At 47.7% G+C, this 26,705-nt stretch overlaps 1 protein-coding gene across 4 annotated transcripts in view; it reads right to left on the bottom strand.

Annotated features, from left to right (window-relative positions):
• pdgfd (platelet derived growth factor d) overlaps positions 1–26,705 on the bottom strand; it is a 211,780-nt gene that overhangs the window by 54,109 nt on the left and 130,966 nt on the right. For 2 of the 4 annotated variants that reach the window (XM_078545535.1, XM_078545534.1), the window contains exon 4: positions 13,448–13,507. The exons of the other annotated variants lie outside the window; for them this stretch is intronic. In XM_078545535.1, coding sequence (XP_078401661.1) covers positions 13,448–13,507 — 60 coding nt within the window. The remainder of the gene's footprint in view (positions 1–13,447; positions 13,508–26,705) is intronic. 4 annotated transcript variants of the gene reach the window in all.

Here is a 26,705-nt window from a genome sequence, read left to right as displayed (position 1 = left end):
TAATTTAGATGAGGTGCTAACTAGGTCCTAAATGTGGGAATAGAATTTTTTAAAGAGAATGTGCCGTGTGTGGACATCAGGACACTTCCTGTGTGGGACCACGTGTAGGAAGTGTCTGCAGCTGCTTGAGCTCAAGCTCAGGCTTTCGAAGGCTGTGAGGCAGCTGGAATCACTGGAACAACAAGGAGGCTGAGAGTCTCCCGGAATGTAAGTTCCAGGAGGTGGTTGCCCCACAGGCAGACAAAGTTCAGGATAATAGATGGGGTGTCTGTCCAGAAGAAGAGGGAGAGGCAGGAAGTGCAGAAGTCTTTGGGGCGTGTGCCATTATCAAACCAGTATCCAGAATTAAGGTTACTGAGAATGATGACACTTTGAAGGAGTGCAGTCCAGACCATGGCACTAGGGAGAAACAGCAAAGAATAGAAATGCAGTCGTTTAGAAGATTCCACAGTCAAGGGAGAGAGAGGTATTTCTTTACCTGTCATCATTAGATCCACATGTTGTGTTGCCTCATGGAGCCAGTGTAAAAAGTAGCATGAAGAAACTGCAGAATATTCTGCAGGTGGAAGGGACTGAGCCAGAAGTTGTGGTACATGTCAATACCAACAATATTGAGAGTGCAGGTATTGAGGTCCTACAGTCACACTTTCAAGAGTTAGGGAAGAACTTAAAAAGTTGGACCTTGAAGGTAGTGATGTCTGATTACTCCCAGTAATGGAGACGAGCAAGGAACAGTCTAAAAATAGACTTTTCAATTGGAAGAAGGCGAGTTCAATAGGATGAGCGGGTCTAGCCAGACTCCACAGGTCAGCAAGAGGATAAGAAGATAGGAAGGATCAATGTGTGGCTTGAGGGATGGTGCAGGAGGGAGGGCTTCAGATTTTTGGGCGATGGGACCAATTCTGAGGCAGGAGGCATCTGTTCAAAAGAGACAGGTTGCACTTCAATTGGATTGGGACCAATGTCCTCGCAAGGTTTCACTAATGTGGTTGGTGAGGGTTTAAACTAAATTAGCAAGGGAATGGGCACCAGCATATAGAAGTAGAAAAGGGGAATAAGGTGCATAAAGTAGTGAGTATGTGGATAGTACCAGAGATTGAAGTAGTACCATATTGGTTAGAAGTCGACAAAGTAAAGCTATGAGGGATACAATGACAGGTTTGGGATACATGTATGTAAATGCATAAAATGTGGTAAGGTTGGTGCCATGTGGGAATATGATGTAGTAGCATTATTGGAAACGTGCCTTAAAAATGGTGAGGACTGAGCACTTAATATACACAATTACATAAAAAATTCATAAAAGATAGGGAAGGAGAAAAGGGAGGTGGTGTGGTGGTGCTGATTAGGGAAGACATTGTAGTATTGGAAAGAGGATGTCCTTGAGAAGGCAGGGTTGAAATCCATTTGGTTCATGTTGATAAGCAAAACAGGTATTATCATGCTACTGGGGGTATTCTATAGGCCTGCAAATAGTGAGAAAGAGATAGAGGAGCAAATCTGCAGATAAATCAGATGTGCAAGAATTATAAAGTTGTGATATTGGGGGGCTTTAATTAACCAAATATAGATTGGAATAATGATAGAGAAAAGGGGAGAAGGAATTTTTGAAATGTGATCAGGAGAACTTGACCAGTCTCAGTCTAATTACGAAGGAAACATTGCTGGATCTGGTGCTGGAGAATGAGGCAGGGCAAGTGGACCAGGTGTCTGTGGGAGAACACTTGGGTAAGAGTGATAATTGTATCATAACGTTAAGATTAGTAATGCAGAAGAGCAAGGAACAATCTAAAAATAGACTTTTCAATTGGAAGAAGGTGAGTGCAATGGGATGAGAGGGGATCTAGCCAGGGTAAAATGGAAACAAAGTTTGACAGTAAAATCTGTAACAGAAGTGTGGGACTTTTAAGGAAGTGATGTTTCAGGTACAGGCTAGGTACATTCCAATTAGAGGGAATGGGAAGGGAATGAAAGCCAGGGCTCCTTGCATGATGAGGAAGATAGAGAATGTGATGAAACAAACAGGGTGTATGATACATTTCAGGTGAATTCTTCAAGCAAGAATCAGGTCAAGTACAATAACAGAGGGGAAGGGAAGCAGAAAATAAGACTGGCATAGAGAAAATGAGAATAAGATGGTGGATACATAAAAGGGAAGCAAAAAATCTTCTACCAGCATGTAAATAGTAAACGAGTAGAAAGAGGCAGGCTGGGGCCTATTAGAGACAGAAGGCAATATATGCTTTGGGACACTGGGCAAGGCTGGAATACTTAATGAATACTTTGCATCGGTGTTTACTAAGGAGGAGGAATCTGACAAAATATCGCTAGAAGCAGAGACAGTAGATGTAATGGATGGGGTAAAAATTGATAGGATGGATGTCCTGAAAAGGCTGGCTATACTTAGAATGGATATGTCGCCTGGTCCGGATGGCTTGCATCACAGGTTGCCAAGGGAAGTGGGAGTGGAGACAATGGAAGAGTTTGCCATAATCTCCAATCTTCCCTGGATGTGGGAGTGATGTCAGAGGGTTGGAAAGTGACATATGTGACATCCTTGTTCAAGAAAGGCTGTAAGGACATTGCTAGCAACTACAGGCCAGTCAGTTTAACAGTGGTGGGTAAGGTTTTAGAAACAATAATCAGGAGAAAAAAAAATAACAGGCACTTGGAGAGGTTTGAGTTAATTAAGGAGAGCTACTATAGATTTGTAATAGGCAGATCATGTCTGACTAATTGAATTTGTGACAAAATAACAAAGTTAATGAAGGGAAAGCAATGGATGTTGTCTATATGGGTTTTAAGAAAGCATTTGACAAAGTACCACATAAAAGGCTGGTTAACAAAATTGAAGCTCATGGAATAGGGGGATTGGTGTGAGCTCGGGTAAAAAACAATGTCTTAAGGACAGAAAACAGCGGGTGTGGTAAATAGTTGTTTTTTAGCCTGTAGGATGGTAGACAGTGATATTTCTCAAGGGTCAGTGTTAGGACCACTGCTTTTTCTGCTATATATAAATGACTTGGACCTTGGAATACATTGAAAATATGCCAATGAAACCAAACTTGGAGGTGCGGCAAACAACAAGGATGATACCAATTGACTGCATTAGTATATAGAGAGGCTAGCAGAATGGGCAGACAAGTGTGAAGTGATACATTTTGGAAGATGGGAGAGGGAGAGACAATATAGACTTAATGACACAGTTTGAAAGTGTGTAGAGACAGAGACCTGGAGTTTCATGTCTATAGATTTAGCAGTTAGCAAAGCATATGGGATCTTGGGCTTCATAAATAGAGGCATTGAGTACAAAAGCAAGGAAATTATGCTGAACCTTTATAAAGCTCTGATTAGGCCACAACTAGAGTATTGCGTCCAGTTCTGGCCATCACACTTTAAAAAGAAGTGAGGGTCCTTAACAGAATGCAGAGGTGATTGACCTGAATGGTTTCAGGGATGAGAGAATATAGCTAAAAGGTTAGGTTGGAGAAGCTGGGCGTGTTCTTCTTAGAGCAAAGATGTGATAGAGGTGTACAAGATTATGGCTGGTTTAGATCAGGTAGACAAAGAAAAGCATTTAGCATTAGCTGATTGTTCAATGACTAGAGGACACAAGTTTAAGGGTTTGGGCAGGAGGTGCAGGGGGAATGCGAGGAAGAACTTTTTTTATGTAGCGAGTGGTAAGACCTGGAACTTGCTGCCTATGAGTGTGGTGGAAGCAGAGAAGATCAATGACTTCAAAAGGAAATTGTATGGGCACTTGCAGGGCTATGGGGATAGAGCATGGGACTGAATGAACTGCTCTAAGGAACATAGGAACGTAAGAAATAGGAACAGGAGTCGACCATTTGGCCCCTTGAGCCTGCTACACCATTCAGTGAGATCATGGCTGATCTTGTGTTTCGATTTCTACATTCCCATCTACCCCTGGTAACCTTAGATTCTTGTTAGGCAAGAGAATCAATCTACCTCTGCCTCAAAAATATTCAATGACCCGGCCTCCACTACCTTCTGAGGCAGAGAGTTCCAAAGTCTCACAACCCTCAGAAGAAATTTCTCCTCATCTCTGACCTAAAAGTTGAGGCCCCAGCACAGGCCCCTGTGGCACCCCACTCGTCACATCCTGCCAATCCGAAAAAGACCCATTTATGCATACTGTCTGCTTTCTGCCAGCCAGCCAATCTTCTATCCATGATAATATACTACCCCCTAAACCATGCACTTTTTATTTTCCATAATAGCCTTTGATGTGGTGCCTTCTGGAAAGGAGAGCTGGCATGGAATCAATGGGCTGAATAGTCTCCTGTGCCCTAATAGCTCTATAAGACTTGGGGGTACAGGCATTTAGATCATTAAAATATCATGAACAGGTACAGAATATATTGGGCAGAATTGTTCCAGATTTGTAATGGGCAGGTAAAACATTGTTTTACCCACCTGCTACCGCATTTAGTGCAAATCTGGAACGATTCTGCCCAAGTGCAATGGCAGCTTCTCATACCGTATTGTCCCAAACCCGCCACATTAATTATGCACTCCTGGGAACACACCGCTTCCATGGCGAGCGGGCTCTCATTTGCCCGCAACACCATCATCTCGCCGCTTTATCATACCGGGTGCCATATTTAAAGTGCAGCCATGTGCACACATCTCAGGACTGCTGCACAGAAGACACGGCCCTGAAAGGTAAAAAGACTGCAGCCCCCAGGTTCAATGATGCATCCTTCAAGTGCCTTTTGGGCGCTGTGGAGGCTTGCTATGATGTCCTCTACCCCCGCTCAGGCCACAGAATGGGCGGCAATATCACCAAACCAGCTTGGGAGTTGGTGGCAGCAGTGGTCAGCGCCAAGGCCCTTCAAAAGAGGACAGCCACTCAGTGCCGCAAGACGATGAATGATCTCCTTCGTTCCGCCAGAGTAATTCACTCTTCTCATCACTCTCATCTTACACTCTCAGACCCATCACACATCCATAGGGCCCTCACTCACTGATGTTCAATGGAGATTACCATTCACTCTCTCACACACACCTTCATTGTCCTCATCCTGTTAATGGGACCACTCACCATCCACACAGGCCAGGCATACTTATCATCTGGCCTGGCAGGCGTCCTGCTTACACTCTCTCTATCTCTATTCGTGCAGGACAAGCTGGCACACAACAAGAGAGCGAGGTCGCAGACTGGTGGAGGAATGCCTGAAATCAAGGTGTTCACGGACTTTGAAAACAGAGCCATCCAGCTGGCCAGCGACCATCTGGACCGTTCCGGGGCTGACAGTGAGGTTGGTGGTGCTCTACCTAGTGAGGATTCAGCAGTGCAAAATCCATCAGAAAACCATGCTGTGAGTGATGTGTCCTCTTTCACAGGCCACTGCCATGCACTGATTATCTCTCCTTGCTTTCGCAGGAACATGTGGGAAACAACCAACAGATCAGGGCCTCCAATCAGGCCCCAAGGAAACCTCAGAAGAGGAATCTGAAGGCACCCTCCCTGAAGTCCCATCACAGCGCCCACCCACACCCTCCACCAGCACAGAGACACACACCTTGGTGGGACCTAGCTTTAGAGTAGCTTCGGGATCACAATCTAGTGAGCACATCGCATTTTCTGATCCACAGCAAGCAGAGGCAGAGAGCTCCCAGGTACCCGGCACTTGGAGGACTGCTGGAGGCCCAAAGTTTGCTGAGTTCAAGTCAGATGATGAGCCCCTGGACTCGGTCACGTCACAGTTGCTGGAGCTGCAAAGGCAAGCTCGGGAACATCAGGAAGGGATGTCCGCTGCACTCCTCAGATTGCAAGGCACGATGGAGGAGTCCGTCTGCCGTCAGGCTGAGGTGATAGTGCCAGCGTGCCAACACACCAAGGTCATCACCGGTAGGATGGCAGCCACCATGGGGACCTTGGTCCAAGATATCTGTCCTGCACTGCTGCATGGGCTGAACTCCATTGCCAACGCCATAGTTGGCCTCCAACAGTGTGTACGCGAGAGGGGTGCGGGGCAGCTCAATGTCATTCCAGCCACCCCTTCTCCTCGAGGAGTCAGCAAGGGGCCCTGGGGCACCCATAGGGAGGAGGATCAGGAGGTGTACGCCTCGGGGTCATCCACTCAGGTGACTCCGGGAGTGTCCGGCCCATCCAAATCCCTTCTTCCACAAGCCGAGGAGGGTACCACTGCCACACAGCAGGACCCCGAAAGCAGGACAGGGCCCTCCAAGTCTCAGACATCCAGAGGATGTTCTTCACACACAGGGCGTAGCAGTCAGCAGGCTGCCTCCACCTCTGCTGTGAGTGACTGGGGAGCACCAAGATGTAGTGGCAAGGTTAGGAGAATTAGTTTCACAGCCTGGGCATGGCTGTTAATCACTTGTACATAATGTTCACTATTGTAAATAAACTCCCAAGACTGCCTCCCTGCCTATGGCTCCTTGTTCTGATGAGCAGTGTTCTTGTCACTCAAATGTGAAACCTTTCTGCACAAGATAATGGCAGGTGTCTCAGTCTGGGGCCTCTTCCCTGTGCTTTGTGCAGCCTTCAGACCAAAGTGATGGTCCGGCCTCACACTGACTGGACACATTACTGATTCCTGCACCCCGATGGTGCCTGTCATTGCTGCTAGAATGTCGTGGGCAGGTGTCACAGAGTTCCATCATTCTCTCTGTGTGCTCTCAGCGCCTTTAAGGTGGGGCTGGCCCCAACCTCATCAGCATCTGTGATCGGTGACACTATGGTCCTGAGAAGCTCAGGTGCTGAAGGCAGACAAAGGATCAGGTTGCACGCCAGTTGCACTTTTGGCGAATGGAAGCCCTTGCGGTTAACATAGTTAATGCCTTGTGAGTGCAGTCGATGGCACTCTGCACCTGTGGGAAACCCAAGGTCTGGGCAAGTCCAATGGCTCTTGCATCCTGGATCTCTTGGTCCCAGGCAAAATGCACAAAGTTGTGTGCCCTCACAAAAATGGCATCCGTGACCTCATGGATGCATTTGTGGGTGGAGGCTTGTAATATCCCACAGAGGTCACCTGTGGAACCCTGGAAGGAGCCGCTGGCATTAAAATTGAGCCCTAGTCACTTTCAAGGCCACTGGCAGTGAATGTCCTCCATGTCCCCATCGTGCCAAATCCTGCTGTAGCTGGCAGATGTGACAGACCAGTTCCCCACACTTGTGCAGTCTTCGGCGTCACTTGTTGTCAGTCACCTGCAGGGATGAAAGGTGGTGTCTATAGACCCTGGGACAAGCTGGGCACTGACCAATAATGGCTCACTGTGGGTCTTCAGTGGCATGTGTGGGAGCCCCAGTCGTCCCTTCTTCCTGAGGGTGCTGCTCCCCTCTCTGCACAGCCAGATGCCTTTGCCACTCTTCTCTGTTGCCTTTGCTCCCTGTACGCCACAAGGCATACAGCTGGCTGACCAGGCTCCATGCTCCCGATGTAATCCTCCTGCAGGATGAAAGAGAGAGATGTATGGGTTTACTAAGAAACTCCCTTAGTTAAGTCTGAAGGCCCCCTTAACGCATCCCAGGGAGTGCTGGCCGCCACTTGGATGGCCAGAATTTAGTGCACTGCATGGTTGCCCAAAACCCCAAACACCCTCGCCCCACTCCACCTGACCGATTGGCAGCAGCTTTGCCCACTGGACTGCATGCTGTGCTCTCAGCTCAGGCACAGGCATTCTCCTAACCCACACTGCAAAGCTGTGCTGTTCACTTGAACCATGGGAGAGACTGGTCCAAACCAGGATGATGACATTGCAAGGGGCTGTGAGTGCCTCCACCATTGACTGCTCCATGGCCAACTTTAGCAAGGAGATTGTACAATGTGCCCATGTTGTCCAACTGTTCTGCAGCCCACTAAAATGCTCATTAGTTTGCAGTCTGTGCCTGAGGGGTGAAAAGCTCTGGAGCACTTGGTGGGACTTTGATGCCTCTGTGCTGCTTGAGTGGGCAGATAAATTAGAGACCCAACTCCATGCCTGTCAATGTGGCTGCGTCTGAACTGTCTCAGCTGCAGAGGAATTGACACTATAAAAAGTTTTACCAATGCATGGCCGCTTCCCTCCACGCCTCCCCCCACCAACGTGCTTGTGAATCATCAACTACAGGGCAGCCCTTGCCTTCCAACCCCAAGTCACCTCAACCGCAGGGCAGTTCTGCCCCGCCTCACCCCCGCAAAGCGCCTCAACCTTGAAATCCAACAGGCAGCCCAGGTGGGTGCTGCGCAACGTTACTGTGCACTCACCTCCCAGTTCCCCTCAAGTGCAGCCTGCCAAGTGCATTCCTTATATATGCTGTTGTGTAGCATGTCGGCGTTCAATCACACTGATGAGGGTGGACGATCCAGCGGGGAAGAGGGAATAATTCCGGCAGGTTGACCTTATAATGATACGCAGATGTATTACAACGAGGCTTCTGATGTCCGATGGCAGGAAACGCTCCCGCCATCGATGGGCTGAGTGGGTGATTGCAAACTGGTTTTATGACATCATGAAACCGATCTTTGGCCTTCTTGCCATATTGTCCGCTCACACCGCACACACCCGTCGCCAACGGGCACGGAAAATCCCATCCAATTCAAGGCTAATTAGATGTTGGCCTTTATATCTAGAGGATTAGAATACAAGGGGTAGAAGTCACGCTTCAGCTAAGCAAAGCTCTGGTCTGACCACACCTGGAATACTGTGTTCTGGGCACCACACCTCAGGAAGGATACACACCTTGGTGGGGGGAGTGCAGTGTACATTTACCAGAATGAAACGCAGACATCAAGGGCATCCAAAGAATGCAAGGGGCTTATACACACTAGTAATATTTCCTTAGAATTTAGAAACCAAAGGGGTGATTTGATCAAAGTTTTCAAAATATGTAGGGAAACAGAAACACTGGATAAAGAGAAACCATGGCCTGAGTTTTACCCTTGGCGGGCGGGAGCAATCGGTGGGCCTGTGACTGATCGGGAAACGGGCCATGGCCCATGATCGGCCCCTGACCATGATGTCATGCTGGCTGGCCAATTAAGGTCCGCCCAGCATGAAACGCGTTCTCCCAATGGCCAGGAAGGGAAGGGCTGGGGTGGGAGCCTGACTGCCACCGGGTCCAATGGCGACCCAGTAGCAGGTTTAAAAATGGCACAGGCAGTTCCTTGAAGGCTGCCAGGGAGGGACATATCTTCTGCATTGTGAGCACTAAGTTATGGCATCAAGTGCGGCTGGAGACGCCAAGAGGGAGGGCAGGTCAGGTGGGCACTCGGTCCCCCGGTTTTTGGATGAGTGCCTTGTGGTCCTCCTGGAGAAGGTGGCTGCCAGGAGGGACACCCTTGTCCCCAGAGATTGAAGGAGGAGGCCACCCCACCGCACTGCAACAAGAGTTTGGGAACATGTGGCAGTGCAGGTCAGCAGCCACATGTTGTGTGGCACGCATGGGCGCAGTGCCGTGAAAGGTTTAAAGACCTGCTGTGCTCGGGAAGGGTGAGTACCGTGTTGGCATGGGTCAGTGTGTTGAAGTGTTAAGGTGTGGCCATCCCCCCGTGGAGCTCAGGGGTGTTAGAGTCTGAGTGCCAACTGTCAATGACATCGGAGCTGGCCAAGGGGGTGAGCCCCATCTGCTTGGACTGAGTGCCTTGCGGTTTGAGGGCCACAACTCGGATGTGCCCTGCGAGGTGTTCCTCAGGTGGGGCCAGGCTGCAATGGCGCTGCAGGTAGAGAGTGGACTAATCGATGCTCCTCTGTCCTTTCAGGAAAAGATGACCCACAAAAACATTGAGAGGTCACGGACAGGCGGGAGCCCCCCAAACCTCCTAATCCTATCCAGATTCGAGCTGGATGCCTTGGAGCTGGAGAGGTTCCATGGACCTCGGTCAATAGCTGAGGAGAGGCTGGGGTGTCAGATGAAGGTAAGAGTGCAGTGCACAAAGGTAAGAGTTCCGGATGCTGCGAACTTTCTTGTCTAGTCTTATCATTGAAGGGGAGGACTCTGGGTCTATACTCGATGGAGTTTAGAAGGATGAGGGGGGATCTGATTGAAACTTACAGAATATTGAAAGGCCTAGATAGAGTGGACGTGGGGAAGACATTTCCATTAGTAGGAGAGACTAGGACCCGAGGGCACAGCCTCAAAGTAAAGGGAAGACCTTTTAGAACAGAGATGAGGAGAAACTTCTTTAGCCAGAGAGTGGTGAATCTATGGAATTCATTACCACAGAAGGCTGTGGAGGCCAGGTCATTGAGTGTATTTAAGACCGAGATAGATAGGTTCTTGATTGGTAAGGGGACCAAGGGTAACAGGGAGAAGGTGGGAGAATGTGGTTGAGAAACTTATCAGCCATGATTGAATGGCGGAGCAGACTCGATGGGCCGAATGGCCTATTTTCTGCTCCTATGTCTTATGGTCTTATGGAGCCTCAAAACTGGGGTTCCCCGTTGATCATTGAAAGACAATGGCACCATGATGCAGATCTCCATTGTCTCATCAGGGTTATAGGGGAGTCCATGCGAAGCATGAGCACTGTGTTGACCATTATGGCTGAGCGCACAGCCTCTTCCATTGAGAGAGTGATGACTCTCAAGGAGAGGCAGGTCCTGGAACCTCAGGGCTCCTGGGGTTGCGCTCAGACCTGCAAGCCCTCACACAGGCAATTACCTCAGGTGGTCAGTGCCAATTTGGAAGATGGATGAGGCATCCAGTATCCCAGCTAGGTGCCCGTCCATCAATGATGTGCAGGGAGGTCCAGTGCGACCTCACATTGGTGCATGACCTGCTTGACGTCTCTGTGGGCTCCTCTCAGGGCACCCTGAATGATGGCTGCAGCTCTTCCACCCCTCTGCCTGTGACCATGGCATCTGATGAGGCTGCGATGACTGGGGAGATGCCAGCCCTGGCACTGGCCTCTCCCTCCCAGGCAGGGCCAGCACAGGCTCCACTGCCAGGATGACCACCAAGGTCATCAAGGCCAACAAGACAGCAGAGTCAGCAGGCTGTCTCCAATGCTGCTGCCAGTGAGGGCGGGGTGAGGGGGGAAGCATCAAGATGTAGCACTCGCAAACATAAGTTTAAGGCACCATGAGAACAAGAGGGACTGGTCACGTGATCTTCTGTTGTGTAATGTTTTGTTTATATTTACTTGTCTGGGAATGAAAACCAGAGAAGGTGATGTTATTTTTTTATGGATTGCGAAAATGAGAAATTTTGTTTTTGTCATAATGGCCTGAGTATGCTTCACTGTTGTGTTGTTTTGGTGCAGGGTACATCAGTATGTAATGCTGGACATGGGTGGCTCTAAACTTTATTGCACAGGCACTAAGTGGACTTTGGGCTCAAATGAAAGGGCCATTTCAGACATCCGGAATGGAGGCAGCAGCCCTGGTATGAGGTGGAAACAGACCTTTGGTAGCTTAGCTGAAGGTGCGTTGGATCAAGGCGTCTCTGCTGTTCCTGCCTCACTGAAGGATACAGAGGTCTGCCTCCGCTCCCTCAGTGTTCTCCTCACCATGCTCCTCTTCTGACTCACTACTAGATTCATCCTCTGTGGCCTGTGGAGCTGCCTCAGGATCCTCTTCCTCCAGTAGGTTCCCCCTTGCCAGTGCCAGATTGTGGAGTGCAACATGCAACCACTATCAGTGGCACCCGCTCTGGGGGGGTGGTATTGTGGTGCTCCCCCTGAACAGTCCAGGCATCGGAAGCGCATCTTCAGAAGACCTATGGTCCTCTCTATCACCATCCTTCTGGAGGCATGACTCCTATTATAACACTGCTCTGCCGCTGTCTTGGGTGGTGGAGAGGTGTCATAAGCCACCTTTTCAATGGATAAGCCCTTGTCACCCAGCAGCCATCCATCCAGTCGAGCTGGAGCACTGAAGAGCCTCAACACCTGGGAGTGTCTGAGGATATAAGCGTCATGGGAGCTGCCAGGGTCGCGTGCACAGACTTGCAGAATATGCACCTTGTGATCACTCTCTATCTGGACGTTCATCGAGTGGAATCAGCTCCTGTTGACGAAGGCACCCAGCTGACCCGCTGGCGCCTTGATGGCCTCATGTGTGCAGTCAATTGCACCCTGGATACATGGAACCCAGCAATCGCTACAAAGCGCTCACTCAGCCTGGCTGGCCTCATCCTTATGGAAATGAATACATGCCATTACCTGCCTGAACAGAGCTGCTGTTACCAGCTTGACTCAACTGTGGACAGCTGATTGGGAGACTCCACAAAGATTCCCCACTGACCACTGGAAGGAGCAGGAGGCATAGAAGTTGAGGGCCACTGTGCCCTTCAGAGCCACTGGCATGGGGTTTCCACCCACAGATTTGGAGGTGATCTCAGGCCCAATCATCTGACAAATGGAGGTGACTGTCTCCCTTGAGAAGCTGAACCTTCTTCGGCACTGCACCTCAGACATATTGAGGTAGCTGCATTGCCACCTGTAAACCCTGGCAGCAGGATAGTGGCTCCTTTCACCTTGGACTACCTGCTGGCCCTGCGCTCCCTGTGCCTGCGCCTCTCCTCCCACAGGTAGCTCCTGTGGAAGCTGCATTGGGCCACCTGGCCTCCTCTCCCTTCTGCCCCTCTCTTCCTCTTCAGAGGAGGTGCCATCTGCAGAGACCACAATCCCCATTACCAGAGTAAGGGAAGGCTGCCTGACACCTGGAAGGGTCCACATGGTCAAAATCCTCTGGGGGCCTTAGAGACACCAATGAGTCCTGAAATAAAGCCTAGAAATGCTAAGAATGAAACTCAGAACAGAGATGAAGCTGCCAAGTACCAATAAATCTCCTAAACTCCTCACTACTCATACTGAAAATGCTGCTGAACCTTTTTATCCTGCCCTTTGAATGAGGTTTTGCAAAATGTGGGTTGCCCGCCCGTTTTGCCTGTGTGACGACCGCAAAATTGCACGGGCAACGTAAAATCGGGTTCAATTGGGTTTTTAATGGCCTTAAGTGGCCACTTAATTGATGGCGGGCATGGCTCTGACTCCCGTGTGCAGTCGCTGACCCGAAGATTGCGCGGGATGACGTCGAGACGCTTGCCCGACGTCTACTTGCGCTATTTTACGCCCGATCAGGTCGGGTGCGCGCCCACCCACAAGGCGTAAATTTCTGCCCTATATCTGTTAGTTGGGGAGTTTAAGACCAAGGACAGAATCTAAAAATTACAGCCAAGCCTTTCAGGACTGAAATTAGGAAACACTTCTTCTATACACAAAGCATGGCAGGAGTTTGGAACTTTCTTCCACAAATGGCAATAGATGCAAGATCAATTGATAACTTTAAATCTGAAATTGATAAATTTTATTTATCCCCAAGATGTTAAGGAATAAGGTCACAGATCAGCCATGATCTCAGTGAATAGCAATAGAGGTTTGAAGGGATAAGTGGTCTACCCTGGTCCTACCTTATGGGTATTTCTGGATTGTCAATTTAATAAATGCTTTGTCACAGAGGGTAAAAAATTACTTACCGATACAGAACTTGTGACCGCCTCCCAGTTCGATTTTGAGGGCTGCGGCTGTAAATCGTCCTGAAAAAGAATGAAATAAATGTCCATTGATCATCTTCTTTGTTCATGTGTCCTGTGGCTTCGCAATGAAAGTGTTCACTGCGATTTTCCTAATTGAAGTTGTTGTGGGGAGTGGTGGGGTGGAAGTAAGCTGTAATGAATGCTAGCACTAAATTCAATAATCTCCCTCCAAAGCAGTGATTTTGCTATAGTAGTTGTGGCCTTTTGTAGCATAAAGGAAAAGTGCGTGATATTACTCACACTTGCAATGAGATCAATTTATAAAGGTAGGATATCTTTCTTCAACACATTTTGAAACACTTTATGAAATGTGATGCTTTCAATTTCTGGTTGACAGCTGATTTTTTTTGCTTTGCTGTGAGGCTCAATATCAACACCATGTCAAAACACTCCATATTAGCAATCTAGAATGTTATAAAATGAATGTTTTTTATGATGTGAGCTTTGTAAGGACTCATTGCAACAATGTCACTGTATGCATGTGGATGATTATATTTATTATCAGTCTCAATTAGCCATAAAGTCTCAGTTTCATGGACTGGATTTGACAGTGTTGGACCGTCACAAGTATTTTCGTACTGAATATGATGTTGGTTAAATTTCAGGGGAAGAAACAGAATTGCATGTGGGACTAGAATTCAGATTAACTGAATGCTGCAATTTCCTCAGAATTCACCTGAGAACAATTTCCCTCCTCCTCACAGCTGATCCTTTAATATCCAAACATTTCATGGTTTCTTTTTCCTTTTCATAGCCTCGCTCTACACCCGCAGCCTAAATTAACTTGTAGTCTATATAGCTTTACGATGTTCAGACTCTTATTCATAAGAGCAATTTCAGTATAACAAGATTTTCTTCCAGGACATGCCAATGATTATACCAAGAAAAGGCTTGAAGAAGCCATAGCAAATGGATTTGCGTCATTGATTATCCATGTACTGAATTATTCTTCTTAGTTGCTTCCAATCACTCAGGGCTGCTTTTACACATTTCTTAGCACTGGAAACAACCAAGGCACCGCCAGCCTAGTGGACTCTGCAAAGTCCTTCTCACTAACATCTGGAGACTTGTGCCAAAATTGGGAGGACTGTCCCACAGAATAGTCAAGAATCAGCAGACATAGTAATACTAACCGAATCATACCTTACCGCCTATGTCCCAGACTCTTCCATCATCATTCCTGCGTATGCTGTATCCCACTGACAGGGCTAGCCATACTAATGCTGTGGCTATGAAAGGGGTCAGAGGTTGGCAATTCTGCAGCAAGTACCTCACCTCCTGACTCCCCAAAGCCTGTCCACTATCTCCAAGGAACAAGTCAAGACTGTGGTAGAATACTGTCCACTTGCTTGAATGAGGACAGCTCAACAATGCTCAACAAAAAAGCAGCCCGCTTGATCAGTAACTCATTAACCGCCTTAAACATTCACTCCCTCCACCACCAGCACAGTGTCAGCAGTGTGTACCATATATAAGATGCACAGCAGAAGCCTTGGCAAATTGCTTTGACCCCACCTTCCAAATTTGTGTCCTCTATCACCTAGAAGGACAAGGACAGCAGATGCATGGGAACACTGCCTATGCATGTTCCTCTCCGAGCCACACACCATCCTGACTTGGAAGCGTTTCGTCGTTTCTTCACTGTTGTTAGGTCAAAATCATGGAACCCCCTAACACCACTTTGGGTGTACTTACACCACATGGACTGCAACAGTTCAAGATGGTTGCTCCCTGGTAGCTTCTCAAGAGCAATTAGGATGGGTAATAAATGCTGGCTTTGCCAGCAATGCTCACATCCCATGAGTGAATAAAAAATAAAGGCCTTCCTCTCAAGTGTCCCACATCCTCGCCCACCATTCTCCTATCAAGTTTCCAGACCTCAACATCCCAGTTGTCCCATACCTCACAATCTCCTTTCCATTTATCCCAAATTCTGAGACGCCACACCCAGACATTGACATTCACTCTTATATCAATAACCCTGCTCAATATTTCCTAACCCAAACTCTGCAGTGCTGCCAGACCTTGTAGTGCCCATCTCACTGGTCCTCAACCCATCTGGTACTGTCACACATGAGGAATCCTTCCTTGTACTCGCCACTATCACACTCTTCCTACTACTGCCACAGCCCACAATACAATGTCCTGTGCTCTGACAGCCCTATTTGCTTCCCATCATTTCCATTCTGAACTCTCCCTTCCCAATTTGACCTCTACCTCAAGGCCATCAAAAAGATATATAGGAACTGGAGAAGGTGCAAAAAAGATTTACAAGCATGATACCAGAACTGAGAGGTCATGTATATCAGGAAAGATTGAACAGATTTGGGTTCTTTTTTCTAGAAAAGAGAAGATTCAGGCATGGCCTGATCGAGATCTTTAAAGTTACAAAAGGGTTTCGCAGATTAGATGTAGAAGAAACGTTTTTACTTTGTGTGAGATAAAAACTAGAGGCCATAAATATAAGATAGTCAATAATAAATCCAACTGGGAATTCAAGAGAAACTTCTTTACCCAGAGAGTGGTTAGAATGTAGAACCCACAACAAGGAGTATTTGAAGTGAACAGTACAGATGTATTTAAAGTAAAGACATGGAGGGAGAAAGGAATAGAAGATAATGCTGATAGGATTGGATTTGTGGAGCATGATTGGCCAGTTGGTTAATGCATAAAATTAACTACAAACACATAATAAAGTGAACTGATTTACAATTGATACACAAATATCAAAATTGAAACTGAAAATACCACTACACTCCCAAAATATTTTTTAGTAAGTTAAATTGTATGCAAATCTCTCGCCTTGATAATAGTGCCACATAAACACTATTTTTCAAATGACTTTGAGTGCCAAAAGGAGATTCACTCATGTTTTCTAGAAAATGGCATAATGTGTTTCCTCATGTCACTCCAGTCCAAGCTGGACCATCAGGAGCTGATGCCAAAATCTCCCAAAGGATGAAGGAAAAAAACAAAAGGTACAGTCAATCTATGACTAACTTAATGCAGTGGTGACTTATGCCCGAGAACAGATCATCTGCCTACTCTCTCAGCCACTGGAATGGTGAGTCATTAGGGTTGGAATGTAAACAGGGGAAAATATATATCGGTTACAAAGTGGGGTGAGAAACGATAGAATATATTTACTTTTACATTAAACTAATTTGTATTTAACCTGAGATTAAAGATCATCCACAGGTCTGGTTATTTATGTGCAGGGTGAATTTTGAAAGGCTGCTGGAGTAGAGACTCACTTAATGGGAGTACTTGTGGAAGTCAGTGTACCAAATTCATGGCACTCCCAATTTCCTTGTGGTTACTTATTATGCCTTAAATATAGGCGTACAACAAAATGACCTTCATATCCAATTCTCTGAACCAAATCCACATTGAATAAGGCTCCATTTCAGGACCATAACTGTACAAAATTTATCTTGTAATCTTTCTGTAACTGGTATCTGGCTTTTCACAAATTATTTGCAAAGAGTATAATTGAGATAGTATGTTATGACCTTCTATGTGACAGTGTTTACCATGTACAAGTATGAGCACTATTTGATTAAAGTGGTCATGAGGAAGTTTACATCATTCACTAAAATAACGTGGCATTGATGTTGGGTTTCTTTAACAGTAAGTCAGCTGAACTGGGGTGAAAGCCAATAAAGGACGAACTGTCATTAGCATGTTGCAACAAGGCCAGAAATTGCCTACAAGAGTGTGCGTGATGGCATTGCAGGGTGCTAAATCTATGTTTGTCCCTGCTATTACATGTGAATTGTCAAATAATGGGGAACTTCAACATATATGCCCTCTTTCTGGTACTGTCATTCTCTGCTTTAGATCTGCCATCATCACCACTCGCCTCAAAAAACCCAAGAACGGAATCTCCCCACCCCCCCCACCGTCAACGGTACTTCTGGCGGGCGGGGGCAGGAGGTATGGCGGGGAGCAAACAAGTCGGTTTCCGACATCAGGAAACCAGATTGGGATTGTCCCCTTCTGGCTTTTATGGCAAGTTGATGATGGGTCGGGTCTCCCGCTGAAGCTCAGTGGGAACCCACTTTGCATCTCATGCATGCTCATTAAAACCCCAACAGACCAGAATCCTGCACCCCCGTCAAACCTTCCACCCCGCCAGCAGGAATTGATGCTGTTCTGTAACCTGACTGGACATTCGTGACATGCAGCTGGCGAGGGAGAATTTTAAAGCATGTACCTTGGAGTTGAAGCTGGCCGTACCAGGCCACAGGTATGGTAAGTGCAGAAGACACAAAGGTGTGGGGGTGGCGAGTGCAACATACGAAGGTGGGGGTTTAGAGGAGATGAGGAGGGTCCTGAGGAGATGGAGGGGGGGGCGTCCAGAGGAGAAGTAGGTGGGTGAGAACAAGGGAAGGAGTTGAGGGTCCAATAGTAGAGTAGCGCGGGCTACCTCTAGGTGGGAGAGTCTTGGGTTAGTCACTGATGAGTGAAGGCAGAGTTTTATGTTGTGAGCACACAAGTATAGTTGCAAAGTTTAGTTTGTAAATAAACAGCATGTGTTTATTCTAACAACAATCCCTTGGTCCTCTCTGTCTCTGTACCAACTCGGTCACCCCGAATGAAGAATGCAACCCAGGTCCTTTAGCTCCTACAAACCAAGTGCACTGGATCCAACAGAGGGACAGGATCCGGGTGTGGCGAGTATAGTTCTCATCCGACGAGGTCATTGAAGGGGACATGGATGGTGAAATGGATTATGGGAGTGGGGAGAATCAGGGTGGGCATAGGAATGGTAACTGGCGTGGGTTTAGCGAGGAGGGGAAGTATGTGCAGATTAACAGTGATAGAGTCCAGGCTGATGCAGGGAGGATCACAGTTTACCGAGGGTGCAGGGGTTCAGTGATTGGTGGTAGTTGGTGGGTGACAGGGGCAGGGTAAAAGGTAGTGGAGATATCATCTTAGACAGGGCCAGCTCCAGACCAAGGCAACACCCTCCATGTCCAAGTGCAAAACATCGAGGTGGGGGGTCTGCTCAGGTGGGTGGAGCTGAAGGCCAGCACAACTGGACAACTAAAGGGAAACCCTAATAATCATGTGGGGAATGTATGAGAACTTTCTCCTTTGTTATTCCTCACTATTTGGTGAAAGCCACACGGCAGCAGGTCTGACCAAGAGTGTTCTCATGACAACGAGACCACAGCAAGGTGTAAAGCTGCTGTTCACTCTGAGCCACTGGCCATTGGCTCCAGGAAGAGTTAGAGAAGAAGGGAGTAGGGAGTAAGGGGCATGCAGGTGAATGGCAGCCATGTCAAGATTGCAAACCTCCATCCTCCCAGAGGAATGGACCCGCCTGACAGGGACTCATATGGTTAGGCTTTCCATTGTGACCAGGTCTGTCCTTCAAGTCTAGAGGGCAGTGGAGGCAAGCGGAATCATGTGAGTGGGAGGCCTCTCGCACATGGCAGTCATCACCTTTGTCAAATAGTGATGCCTCTGTGCGCAGCCACGTATTAGGGGGAGGAAGACCCATCCTTGGTCCACACCAGGAAAGGCTGGAGGCATGCAACCATTAAAACTACTAGCAGCAAGAATGAATCCAGGAGACTTCCAAACAGTGCAACATAACATATATCTGGGAGTGCAATAACTATTTACAATTAAACATCTGTACCACCAGTACTCATTCGGTACTTTTGAATTTCCTTACTCTACCACAACATCTAGATGCTCCCCTGACATCCGCAGCAGAGGTGGAGGCAGCCTGCTGACTATCATACCTCTTGGCTGTGGTGACTTCAGCGGGCATCCTCTGCAAACCCAAGGCCTAGAGGGCCCCAGCCTGCTTTGGGTCTCCTGCTTAGAGGCAGGTGCATCCTTCTCGGTCTGAGCTGATGGGGTCACAGGCAGAGGGGATTGGGAAAGCCTGGACACCCTTGGAGAATTTTGGATGGATGCCCCCAGGGTGTTCACCTAATGCTTTCCATCCTTTGGTTGCCCAGGGGCTCCTCCCTGACTCCTTGTGGAGAAGGGGCACCTGGAGTGAGGTCCAGGTGCCCCACCCCCCTCTTGCTTAGCCACTGCGAAAGCTCACCCATCGCAACAGGTCTGAGCGCATCTCCGACAGAACCTGGGTGTTCTGCTGGACCAGGTTCTCCATGGCCTCCACCATCCTCCTCATGGAGACTTCGATGCACTCAAATGTCGGAGCCACTACATTAGAGAACATGGGGACAGATTCCTCTGCCTCAAGTGCCACTCTGTTGAGGGCCCCTAACATGTCTGTCTGATGTTCCCCTGCGTCTCGATGATACTCCAGCATCTTCTCCATGGCCGCTTCCAGAGGCTTGTCATCTGACTCAGATTTAGCAGAGGCCTCTTCTCCGACCTTGCGGATTGAGGGAGTTTGTGGGTGGAGGAAAGCATGAAGGAAAAGGGCGGGGGAAGGAAGGCATGGAAGGAGGAGGGAGGGGAGGTGGGGTTGGGCCAGAGTGGTTCAGAGGGAGAGGTCAGTTGAGTCGGCATTGGAATCCTGGGGGGAGAACTGGGGGTTTTGGTGATATGAGGGGGCGGTGATTGTGAGAGGGGGAAGTGGGACACGGTGGGGTGGGAGGGTGTAGTAATCTGAGATGTAATATACCTTTAAGAGAAGTATTGTAATGTAAGGTCACATGATCTGGGGACCTTGGCTATCACTGCCTCCTCGTGCTGTGGACATGTGTCTGTGCAGTGACCACCAGAGTGTGAGCCCAAGCCACTAGCTCTATGAACCACTGAGGTGTGTATCTCTGGGCTGGTGGAGGGTGCAGGTGAAAAGTTGTCCTTGTCCTCTTCCAGGGTCTCCTGCCAGCTGGGGCTGACTTCTGCGGAGGCTGGCCTCACCCTCTTCCTGCTGGCATCTGGAATGGAGAGAGGAGAGAATGAGTGACTGCCTAGGCTGGCTCAAACTTGGCACTCATCAATCACCTTGATTTTCCGAGGTTGCCTGGATTATGCAAGCTTCCTCGCTAGATGCTTGGGGGATGCCGACCTCATCGTCGGCACAGGCATGCTCACAATCCTCCCTGCCAGCTTGGCAGCCTGCTGCTCGAAAGCAGTGAGGGGGCTGGAGCCCAGCCTTCCCCCCCTCCCGTTTTCTTTCGCTCTCCCTCCTGTTGTAGGCAACCTTCTCCTGCATAAAGACAGATAGATGGATTGTGAGCACATTTGATGAAAGAGCAGATCAAAGGTTGCTAATTCTGTGGCTGCTACCTGACCTCAAGACTCCCCAAAACCTGACCACCATGTGCATGGCACAAGTGAGGAGTGAGATGGAATAGTCTCCAGTTGCCTGGATGAGGGCAGCTCCAAGAACACTCAAGAAGCTGGGCACCATCCAGTTCAAAGCAGGCCGCTTGACAGACACCCCATCCAGCACTCTCAACATTCAGTCCCTCCACCACCTGTGTACAGTGGCAGCGGTGTGTACCATGTACAAGATGCACTGCAGCAAGTCACCATGCCCACCTTGAACAGCACCCTCCACCCCCGCGAGCTCTACCAGCTAGAAGGACAAGGGCAGCAGATGCATGGGAGCAGCAGCACCTGCAGTTGCCCACTGTGCCTTCACTGCGGCTGGGTGAAAACTCTGCAGCTGCCTCACTAATAGTACAGCACATGGACTGCAGGGGTTCAATAAGGCAGCAGCCCACCATCTTGTCCAAGGCATTTAGGGATGGGCAAAAGAAATGCTGGCCTTGCCAGTGATGCCCAGGTCCCATGTGGGAAATACAAATGAGTGGTGAGGTGACAGTACCTGCAAGTTGCCCTCTACTCCATACCCTATGGCTGTGCCTTCACTGTGACTGGGTGAAAATCCGGCAGTTGCCTCGCTCAGAGCACAGCACATAGAATGCAGGGGTTCAATAAGGCAGCAGCCCCCTACCTTGTCAAGGCCATTTGGGGATGGGCAAGAGAAATGCTGACCTTGCCAGTGATGCCCAAGTCCCATGAGACAAACACAAATGAGTGGTGAGGTGGGTTGGAAGGGTAGAAGATTCACTTACCCTAGCGGCGTAGATTAACTCATTGCCAGGGTGGGGGCGGGAAGAGGGTGAGCATGGAAGTTCGCGCATGCATACAAGTGCGCGTAACAAAAGTTCCCTGAGGCACAGAGCTGTCTAGGGGAGCTGAAGATTTTTAACAATAAAAATAAAGATATTTAAAATAATGAAAATACACCCTCATGTGACTCCATCACATGAGCAGGGACATGTTAAATAGGAGTGTTAAAAGTTTTTTTAAAATCACTGGTCGAAACCTCATCCCGCCCATGGATGAGGCTTCGCAAAAAATGCAAAGGCCGTTTGGCCTTTTCGCCCGCCCGCCAACCGAACGGTTGGACGGGCAACAAAAAATTTGAATCAATTAATTGATTAATGGCCTTAATAGGCTGCTTAATTGTCGGCGGGCATGCTGCAGACTCCTGCGCGCCTCCGCCAACCAAAATATCACGCGAGTGCACGATGATGTTAGGACGATCGCCCAATGTCATCGCGCATCATTTTATGCTCAATTGGGTTGAGTGCGTGCCTGCTCGATGAGAGGAAAATTCTGCCCCATGAGAAAACAAAAGCGTTAGTTTTCCAGTACACCCAGTTCTTCCTCACCACCACCACTCTGGACTCCTCCATCCTCCATCATTACTAAATTATCAGATTGCTTGTCCCACATCCAGGACTGGACAAGCAGAAATTTTCTCCAATTAAATGTTGTGAAGACTAAAGCCATTGGCCTGAATTTTTCGGATGGCGGGGTCTCCGAAGAGTGGGCAGGGAACACGTCCCCACCAGTCCGAGTGTCCCACAGCCTTTTCAGGCTTGAATTAGCATCAGTTGGCTGCAGGCGGGACTTCTGCCCCTCACTCAGGAGGAAGTCCCACCTTAAAGAGCTGCCAGCCCATCGGATAGGCCAGCAGCTCTCTAGTCCCTGCAGTGACAGCTCTGCAGTGGACAGAAGAGGAAGTTCAGGAAGGCATTGGACCCTAAGTGCGGGGAGCAGAGGCCCAGGTAAATTTAATGGGTCCTAGGGTAGGAAAGGCCTGAGGGGGGGAGTCATGAAAATGGACGATCAGGGTGTCGGGGGAAGATGCTGGGGTGGTGGAGGAGGGGGGTCCAGAGGCCATTGGACCTTATGGTGGTGGGGAGCACGCCAGTCAAAAGAGGGTTTCTAATGGAGGCGCCCACAATCCCACCCCACCCACCACCCGGGATCTAAGCCTGTTGATTTCCGGTCTTCCCCTACGCCAGGTCAATCATCCCGCCAGCCTAAAAATTGAGGCTGGTGGGAAATGGCCCTTAAGTGGTCAATAATAGGCCACTAAGAGCCTCATTTGGGGCAAGGGGGGGCTTCCCATCCGAGGCCTTGCCTGCCCCAATGTAAAATCGCAGTGTAGTCGGGCAGGGAGGAACCGGGAAGGAATCCTGTTCATTCAATTTCACACTCCCCCGCCCCCCCACCCCCAACTCCCACAACCTAAAGAGCTGCTGGTGAGGGAGTATAAAGTTCTGGCCATTGTCTTCTGTTCCTGCTACAAATTCTACTCCCTAGGCATCGACTTCATTCCTCTCCCTGGCAACCGCCTGAAGCTGAACCAGACTGTTCGCATCCTTGGTGCCATACTTGACCTGGGATGGCTACCAACCACATGCCCACACCATCATAAAAATTGTCTATTTCCACCTTTGTTATATCGACAACCTCTCCCCAGCTTAGTTAATCTGCTGCTGAAATCCTCATCTATGCCTTTTTTATTTCTGAACTTGACTGTCCCAATACACAGCTGACCAGCTTCCCACATTCTACCCTCCGTAAACTTGAAATCATCAAAAACTCTGTAATCTGTGTCCTAACTCGTACCAAGGCCCTATTACATAGAACACCCATGACCTACACTGACTCCCAGTAAAGCAACACCTTAATTTTAAAATTCTCATCTTCTCATTCCCATTTTTTTCAAATATCTCCATGGCCTCATTCCTCCCTATCTCTGTAGTATCGTCTAGCCTCACAGCTCTCCAAGATAGCTATGCTCATTTAATTTTGGTCTCTTAGTCATTCCCAATTTTAATTGCTCCACCATTGGTGGCTTTGTCTTCAGGCCTTAAGCTCTGGAATACCCTACCTAAACCCCTCTCTCTCTCTCTTGTTCTCTTTTTCCTACTTTAAGAAGTTCCTAACAGCCTCTCTGTTTAACCAAGCTTTTATTCATCTGCCCTATTATCACTATGTGGTTGGTTGTGAAATGCCTTGGCATGTCTTTTAATGTAAAAGGTGCCACATAAGCAAGATTTTTTAAATGAAAACTCTAATGCTTACGGTAAAGAATTTATATTATTTTAGCATTAGCACTTTCTTGCTACAGCAGAACATTAGCTACTTAGTCCATGTGTCAGGATCAGATGAGAAAGCATAAACAAGCTGACAGCAGTTAATACTAATTGTAAATACTCATTGTGTAAGTCACTGGTTTTGCTCAACCAAGGCATGCAGCATGACAAACATTTATCTTTCTAAGTAATTCTTTTGCGGAAATAGATTGCATATTTTTCATGTTTTTTCACTGAATGCATTTGACAAACATTCTGTAATTTTCCAAAAGTCCTACAGGTGGTTTGTATGTCTATCATTTATGGTGTCACCCTTCCCCAATACACTTGTTTATTTTACAAAATTTCCTATGAGAAACCTCAATATTTTTTCTTTTGGGAAATAACGAGTCTTTTCCTGAAGTGCTTGGCATTAGTCATCCCATAGGATGCTCATTTGTGAAGCTGTCAACTCACTTTGCATGCGCTCTCATTGGCACACAAGGGAGAGGATCAGTACAGACCTGTCTGGCATCATATTCAGACACGTCCATATTGATGTCTGTAACATTTAATACATGGTTTTTGTGCCTTCTTCTCTTGCCAGTATTCCCTCTCAATTTAACCTCCGGGAAGGAGAGGAATAAACAGATACATTTATCTCTATCTTCAAACAAGATGGAAAATAGTTCTCGTCTTTATTCCTGTTGAAAAATTTTTTGGTACTGCTAATATCTGATATATGTAGATTTATTTTGCCAATTAATATCATAATAGAATAGAACATTTTCTATACACGGCTGGTAAAATTGACAGTCAATCTTTGTTTCTAACAATGCCAACAACTTAAATTTATTTAGTGCCTTAAATAAATGATCATGAAAGAAATAATAATAAAACATCCCAGGGAGCTTCACAGGTGCATTATGCAACAAAATATGACACCGAGCCACATAAGGAGATATTAGGTCAGATGACCAAAAGCTTGGTCAGAGAGGTAGGTTTTAAAGTGTGTCTTAAAGGAGAAACACAAGGAAGAGAGACAGAGAGGTGTTGGGAAGGAACTCCAGAGTTTAAGGTCTAGGCAACTGAAGGCACGACCACCAATGGTGGAGGGATTAAAATCAGGGATGCTCAAGAGGTCACAGTTAGATGAGTACGGCTATCTCAGAGGGTTGTAGGGCTGGAGGAGATTACAGAGATAGGAAGGATGAGGCCATGGAGAATTGAAAACAAGGATGAAAACTTAAAAAATCGAGACGTTGCTTGACTGGAAACCAATGTAAGTCGGTACAGGGGTGATTGGCAAATGAGATGTCGTGCGAGTTAGTTCAAGGGCAACAGAGTTTTGGATGACCTCAAGTTTATGGAGGGTAGAATGTTGCAGACCATCCAGGACTGCACTAGAATAGTTGAGTCTAGAGGTAACAAAGGCATGAATGAGGTTTTCAGCAGCAGATGAGCTGAGGCAGGGGCGAAGTTAAAGTGATGGAAATAGGCAGTGATGATGCAAACCTGTGGTCGGAAACTTATCATGGGGCAGAATTTTGCCCTTGATGGGCAGGCCGGCCCCACCGGCTCGGCGGCGGCGAAATGGGCCCCACCGCCATTTTAAGTGGGTGGGCCAATTAAGCGCTATGTGCTTCCTGTCCGAGGGGGAAGGGATTCCCCAACTGTCAGAGTGCGCTCTTTCGTGCATGCGCGTGAAAGAGCGCACATCTCCCTGAGACTAAGTGCTGCCTGAGGGAGAGCGCTGACAGTGTTTCAAACTTCAAAAATAGAATAATAAAAAAATTATTAACATGTCCCCCTCATGAGAAAATGTCACACGAGATGGGACATGTAAATAAATATTACAAAAACTTTATTAAGCTTTTTTAAAACAGACATGAAACCTCATCCCGCCAGTGGATGAGATTTCATGTTTTTTCAGAAGCCCGCTGGGGCTCCTGGCCTGCCCGCCAGCCTTAAGGTTGGACGGGCAGGGCCTTTAATTGGCTTAATAATCCTGTCAATGGCTTCAATTGGCCATTGAAAGGTCAGCGGGTGGACAGCTGATCGCGCTGTCCGCCCACCTTCCTGAATATTTAAATGGGGCGGGATGACGTCAGGGGTTCCCGCGTCATTTTCACGTCGGGGAGCGGGCCCCGCCCCTAGCTCACCGACTGAAAAATTCTGCCCATGTTGTCAAACACAACAGCAAGGTTGCAAACAGTCTGGTTTAGTCTTAGACAGTTGCCAGGGAGAAGGAATAGATTTGGTAGCTCGGAGTTTGGAGCGGGAGCCAAAAACAATAGCTTCAGTGTTCCCAACATTTAATTGGAGGAAATTTTCGCTCACCCAATACTGGTTGTTGGATAAGCAGTCTGAAAATTTAGCAATAGTGGAGAAATCGATAGAAGTGGCTGTGAGATAGAGCTGACTGTCGTCAGCATACATGCAGAAACTAACACTGTGCTTTCAGAAGATAACAAGGTCAGGTCTATCAGGCATTTAACCTTTGAACTGCAGAATGAACTGCTAAAGAGGCTGTTCAGTTTTGTAGGTTTCCAGTTCATGCACATCAAAACACCAGGGCCAGGGTTTTACTGCCCCGCTGCAGCGTGTCTCCCCCATTTAAATCTCCATTCAGTCCGTCGGGACTGTAATATCCCACCGGGTGGGAGGGGCCATAAAATCCTGGCCTAGGAATAGTTTTGTTATTGTAAACGTTGAATACACAATTTGACATAAAACAAGAAAGTCTGTTTTATTCATGTTTGCCCTGTTGTACATTTTTCTCCTTTTCTTTCCTGTTCACTCATTTCTTTATCATGTTTAGCCTTAAAGAAAGAACTTGCAATATATCTATATATAAAAAGCTTTCAATTTCCACT

This window comes from Cetorhinus maximus, chromosome 7 (assembly GCF_964194155.1).
Source record: "Cetorhinus maximus chromosome 7, sCetMax3.hap1.1, whole genome shotgun sequence".
In the NCBI taxonomy this organism is placed as follows: Eukaryota; Metazoa; Chordata; class Chondrichthyes; order Lamniformes; family Cetorhinidae; genus Cetorhinus; species Cetorhinus maximus.
Note: the sequence above shows the minus strand (reverse complement) of the source record. Positions and strands in the feature narration are given on the sequence as shown.